Raw genomic sequence first — 6879 nt, forward strand, 5'->3', positions numbered from 1 at the left:
TTATGTTTTAAAGATGCAATCTGATCAGTGTGTTGCAATTAACTGACACTAAACCTAAAGAGAAATGTCTTAACCGGAGAACCGGAGAACCGTGAGAAGAGTGAGAAGGATTATATTAGGGGAGACCGGGGCTAGTTGTCACATTGATTACTCCATATATACACACACACACACACACACACACACACACACACACACACACACACACACACACACACACACACACACACACACACAGAGAGTGAGAGATGTGTGTATATATGGAGTAATCAATGTGACAACTAGCCCCAGTTAGTTATATATATATATATAAATATAGTGGGTTTATCTGTGACTAAATCTCTGCATAGATTTAAGTTATATATATATATATATATATATGTGTGTGTGTGTGTGTGTGTGTGTGTGTGTGTGTGTGTATATATACAAATTTAGGAAAAATAATCTCCTAAGAACTCAAAATTCTTCAAAAATAGTGTGGTTTATTGTGTTCACTTTTTACACAAATGCAATTAAAAAACATGATGAAATTGGAATTGTAGCTTGGACGATATACAAAAAATTTTACCTATTTTAAGAGGATTTTGAATTTGTTTAATTGGATTTACCTTACATTTCCCAATGTGACAGTTTGCCCCAGTCTCCCCTATATATTCTATTAATTATTCATTCTATATCATTTTATTAATTAATTATTCTATATATTAATTACAGTTATTTTAGATTTGTTAAAGTATCTCATACATACCAGACTACAGATTTTATTCAGTTATGAGTTGTTTGGGAAACTAATGATTCAAAAATGGGACAAAAAAAAACTGTATTGTCACTTTTTTTCCTTGTACAAATAAGGAGCTGTTTTAAAGTGAGCATCTCTGTGGAATAAGGAGACAGTCTCTTGCGAAACATATAATAAATCAAGATTTTCAACCAGGCAAACATAATCCTTAACATTCCAAATGCAATGATGGTGACTCACAAAAAACCCCACATCATTAAGGGAAATACAGTCATCATCACATTACACAAAACTCACAAGCATCCATACAAATAATGCAGTAAACAGTAAAGACAGTCAACAACGCTTCAGTGATAGGTATTCAAGACATACACAGCACTAATGAACTCTGATGGATTATTTACACACTAAATAATTAACCCTGCCAAGTTTGCTGTGTGTGTATATAGATGTATTCTGAAATAACAACATATATTTATTTATTTTTGATTGATGGGAGGCACTTCAAATCCTTGGTCTGAACCATACTTGGTCAGTATTGGAATGGACAACATATACTTGTAATTTGTATTATCATGTGATCTGTAATAATTTTGTGGGACGTTGTGTATATTTAATTATGCATAACATGTATACTGTAATGTGAAGGTTTCATTTAACCTCAAAAGAGCAAAAATGATTCATTATAATATGACAGAAGAGTGATTCTCTGCTGTTATTTAATATAGACGACGGGGACGGATAGTCTGTGGCCGTATTGTATCTCATGAAACAGGAGTTTCTGGCCTCCCCACAAAAACAATCTCTCCAGGCTAGTGTTTCAAGTTCCCTTCGCTACTGTATTTGAGCAGGTGACCAATCTATTCGACATTTTAAAATATATTCATATATTATGGAAAGGGTATATTTTGGGTGCTTTTAAGTTTGTGGTTTTATTGTTTTTTTTTTTGTTTTTTTTTTTGTAGTTCACAAATGAATTTTTAAAAGTACAATATTCCATGTAATGTCTCAATTATTGCGTGGTCATAAAAGATGCATGCATAATAAGAATTACAAAAATATTTACACAGGTTTCATGTCAACCGTGCATTTGCTGAAAAAAAGGGCAACACTTTACTTAAAGCCTTTATGCATGATGCATTATTAAAAGTATTTTTAATGCATTAATTATGTCTTGTATGTATCTCATGAATACCACAGTTATAATAAATTATAATACTTATCTAAAGTATAGTGCATTAAAAGCATTACAAATAACCAATTTCAGATGTAACAAGGAATCTGCAAATATTATAATGCATTTTAACTTTGGTTTCAATTATTTATGAAACATATAATGCATTATAGCATACATAATGAATAATGCATTATTCATAAAGGCTTTAACCACAGGCCCAGAGAAATCATAATAATATATATTTTTAATCTGTTCTATTCTTTTCATGTTCTATATCAGCTCCATATCATTAGTAAACTTTTAGCCTAATAGATCAAGCAAATCACTTTTTCTTGATAAAGTCTTAGCTTCATAAAAAACAGTAAAAAGTGATCAGTTGACTTAACTTGACTTAGGAAACCTGTTGACTTAAAATTATTGAGTAATAAACTTCATGCATAGGACTAATTGAAAAAAAATTCGTTATGCGAATTTGACAATTCCACTCATGAAGTTTATTTACAGGCACTTTTTTTTTTTAAGTTAAGTCAACTGATCACTTGTTCTAGTACAAAGCAAAACATATTCAGCACTGCCCGTTTAAAAGCACACCAATGCAGAAGGAGTTTATCTGAAGGCTTGCCTGGTCTGTCCCTCCCGGGGTGCGTGTAAATTCCTCTCCGTCAGATCTGGATCCCCCCTCTTTATCATCCACCACCAGATCAATGGGCATCTTGCCCTTCAGACAGCTGATGTAGCGGTGACAGAAGTTGTCACACAGCTCATGCACCTACGATGAGAAATAAGAAAAGACAATTAACATTAATGATGGGCCTAGGCTATGTGTTATTTACATGTTGACGCACGTCATATATAGCCTACACGTAGCCTAATGCACGTAATATAACGAAATAACACTTAACAATAAGGTCTCATTTATTAACATAATGCGTTACCTAACGTGAACTAACAAGGAGCAATTCATTTGTTACAGGCTAGGTTATTTATTAATCTTGGTTAATGTGAGTTAATAAAAATCCTGCTGTTCATTGTTTGCTCAAGTCAGTGCATTAACTATAATATTAACAAATACAACATTTGATTTAATAATGTATGAGTAAAAGTTGAAATGAAAATTAACTAAGATTAATACATGCTGTAGAAGTATAGGCTAGTTCGTTAGGCTATTAGTTAATGTTAACTAAAGTAGTTAACTAATGAAACCTTGTTGTAAATTGTTACCATAAAAATATAAATTGTAATAATAATTGAAAGCCAAACCTTCTCTAATTCGAGCAGATGAAATCGTAACACTTGAATTGCTTGAATCATCTAAAACGAAACGACATATCAAGTCACAAAATGGCTTTGTGGTTATTGCTTTATTTTATCCAGTTGTAAAAAAGGAATTCAAATGGTGTAAAGTAAAAAAAAATATTGGCAATTGTCTCAAACTACAGGGCGACCTACCAAATTATCCAAGTCTGGATTCGACGAGAAGAAAGGTTTTTCCGCCCTTATCTGAAATTAAAAAGACAAAACAAAACAAACAATAGCGATCGTATCGTTAGCCCGGAATATCGATTGTAGCCTACAATTGTACACAATTACATTGGGCTGTGTTGTTTGGTTGTTATTACAGTGGGGTTTTTTTATTTAAAAAAAAAAATTATATATGCAAGTAATAATAACCGGTTGTTAGAGAAGTAAAACGAGGGCCTGACCTGTTTTGAAAATACTGTAATATCTTCGTCAAATGACTCTGACGAGCAGACGTCGCCGGTCACCCCGCTCTCTCGAGGCGTACACGTCGCTAATTCACATTTCTCGAAAACTAGTGCAAGCAGAGGGAAGAGGGGGTGCCTGGAAAACAAAACACATTCACTGGAGTTTATATAGACTATCTGTTCTGCATCAAGCACAAGACATTCTGCTTCAAGGCCCTGTCTTTTTTCCCCCTCTCCACACCTTTTCAAATAATGGAGAAATCTAAAATAAACTGTGATTTTTATGTGAACATTTAAGTACATTTAAAATTGTATGCAAACAGTATGGTTGTGACAGCAGGCCAACAGCATTAATTCCATATCAATGAAAACATACGTAGCCTAATAAAAGTGAATTTGTAGTCTTCGTTTTAAGGGGGAAAAAAACACTGTCAGACACGTAAATATTTCCTCAATTTCAGAATTACAAAGTTGGCTATAACAGAACATCGTAAAAAAAAAAAAAATGCACAAAATAACAAGCGACTACATCGAAAAATATTTTTACTTACTTGACATTCAGCCCTACATCCTAACTCATCAACATAATATAATAGGCAGCATGGGGTAGTAATCACACGTAGCCTACCCGTAAATGGCGTCTTTGTCCCGTTTTAGCGCGTCGTTAACGGGCGCCGGGCCCCCGGGAGCCCCGGGGTGCGCGTGCGGGTGCGGGTACTGGTGAAGCGGCGGGCCGTGACTCACGTGAACCGCCTGCATCGCTCTGGCCGCGTGAGGATCCCCGTACATCGGAGACGGGATCCCGACCGCATCCATGCCGTAATGCACCAGATCCTCGTACTGAGGAAATTCACAATGTGGAAGTTAAAACTCAGAATGGGATTTTTGTTGTACACACACCTTTACACATAGGCTACACTCTTAAAAAATAAAGGTTTCAAAAGGTTTCGCAGCGATAGTAGAACCATTTGGGGTTTCCCAAAGAAGAGAGTTGTGAAGAAGGTTTTATTAATCTAAAGAACCCTTTTCCACTATAAAGAACCTTTTGTGCAATGGAAAGGATCCATGGATTTTAAAGGTTATTTATGGAACTATCGACACCAATAAAGAACCTTTATTTTAACAGCAGGCACTTATTTGTTTAAATTGAGCATCAAACCCCAATTAAACCGAATTACACGTCAGTAGTTTCATACTTAAAGCAAATTAATTAACCAGGGATTAGTTTTAGTTTAGGCCCTTGACTTCAATGTGCAAGAACGTACAGCTGAAAATATTAATCATTGCAATTACTTCTTTAAAACATTTTTGGACCTGTTTTTACACATTAAACACATGGAACGTTTTAATTCACATCTGATGTAAAATTTAAATATGTTACCTTAAATTACCGTATCATAAGACACTGATTTTTTTTTAATTAGGCTACTATTTACAATTATTATTTCAACTCAGTTTTCCTGTTTACGATAGCTGAATTTCAAAATGCACAAAAAGTATAGTGTAACAGAGAAATGTAGCAATGTTTCAACTGCGTATTAAATAATTACTGAAATTAATATCGATGTTTTATAGCATTAAATCGGTCTCGCACAAGTACCCAACGACAGCAATATGAGTTATGAACCGGCTGTAAGCATCAAGTTACACTTTTGGCTGTCAGCTAAATATGGAATTTTAGGATAATACTTAAAATAAATTAAAAAATATATATATTTGAATTTAATCCAAAATAAAATAAAGAATGATTTTTATAAAAGCATGCTGCATGAAAAAAATATCATGACTAAAAAGAAAAGAAAAAACGTTTTTTTGTGTGTGTTTTTTTGTGGTTTCACTTGTTGCTGCGTATTCCAAAACAATTTATGTGTATAAACGCACACACACGATTCATTGAAGGAATTAAAGGACATCTGACTGTAATTATGTCCTATGTTTTATCAGCGTCTGAGCAGAATTAGTCTTGACGGCCACGTTTGAGGGTTTTTACGCACCCGTTGCGCCATGAGGACTCAGCGTCACCGACTCCCTGTTCTCAACACGTCCAGATCTCAGAGCCGCGAGCCCGGGGAGCCCCACACCGCACTCACAACTCTCCCGAAGTTCCCGTGCTGAACAATAACATTGTAATCCACCCCAAACACTCAGCTGGTCAGCTTTCGCAACAAACGCAAAGCTGGATATCAGTAAGTTAGAATTCCAGTTCTCGACGCTCCGAAACAGCCGAAGTGCGCGTCTGACGCCTGCCTTGTTTTTCTATTTCCAGTCGAAGATTTGTAGCCAAAAGGTGAAAAAGCAAACTCCATTCGGGGCTTTGATCGTTTGGCTGGTTTATTCCTAATGCAATAACACCTCTATGAGATGTGAGGAGCGCGGAGAGGGAGGAGGAGGAGGAGTAGAAGAGGGCATTTGGACTTCTTAAAGGAGACGTAAAAAAGGGAGACCAAAGCGAACCCGTGCGTAAAGGGCGCACAACTCTATAAGGAGCGGGATACTGGGAAAATGCCTTTTAGAAACGAAATTAAAGTTTTCAAGAAAAGTGACAACTAGTCGCATATTCATTAAAATGTAAATAATAATAATAATAATTAGAGGATCATATTAGGCCAGCAATAAGAGAGCCAACAATTGAAGTCGCACGGTAACTCGGCTGATGACCAGCTTAGATGTGCATTGTAGACCAGCAGAAACCAGTTTTTGTCCCATTATATGAATTAGTCATTCAACGGACAGTTCTAAGTCTAACCCATTTGGTTTTATTTAGAAAGAAACTGAATATTAACATCATAAGAAATGTACAATATAGCCTAATCCCACGGTTTCACAGACGAGACGTAAGCTAGTTTTAGACTAAAATGCATGTTTGAGCTCTTTTAACTGAAAGCAACTTGCACTGATATAGCTTAAAATATGTCACTGTCATTGTTTTCTCAAGATGCACACCATGTTTTAAGTGCCATCAGCTGTCTGGTTTTCCAACATTCTTCAAAGCATCGTCTTTTGTGTTTTCAGCAGAAGTTAGAAACTCATACAAGTTTGGAACAACATGTGAGTAAATGATGACAAAACGTTCATTTTTGGGTGATCTATCCCTTTAATCTAAGCCCTGTCTGTGAAACCAGGCCAATACGCCTCAACTCAATAAATGAATTCAAAGTTGTTATTTTGCGTAACATTTTTACTTTGTAAATTCCTGAAAATACACGCATAAATGGATTTAACACTGTTTATTGACTAAATACATCTTCTGATGTAAG

The 6879-nt window shown here is 35.3% G+C and overlaps 1 protein-coding gene across 1 annotated transcript in view; it reads right to left on the reverse strand.

Moving 5' to 3' along the window:
* Positions 1-5994, reverse strand: part of meis1a (Meis homeobox 1 a) — a 30320-nt gene extending 24326 nt beyond the window's left edge. Inside the window, exons 1-6 of the mRNA XM_079853044.1 lie at positions 5617-5994; positions 4251-4462; positions 3620-3758; positions 3366-3416; positions 3177-3227; positions 2539-2685 (exon numbers count right to left, since the gene is read on the reverse strand). Of these exons, the coding sequence (XP_079709170.1) occupies positions 2539-2685; positions 3177-3227; positions 3366-3416; positions 3620-3758; positions 4251-4462; positions 5617-5628 (612 nt within the window). The 5' untranslated portion in view covers positions 5629-5994. The remainder of the gene's footprint in view (positions 1-2538; positions 2686-3176; positions 3228-3365; positions 3417-3619; positions 3759-4250; positions 4463-5616) is intronic.
* Between the last annotated feature and the right edge of the window lie 885 nt (positions 5995-6879).

This window comes from Squalius cephalus (assembly GCF_949319135.1).
Source record: "Squalius cephalus genome assembly, chromosome: 2".
NCBI classification, from domain to species: Eukaryota; Metazoa; Chordata; class Actinopteri; order Cypriniformes; family Leuciscidae; genus Squalius; species Squalius cephalus.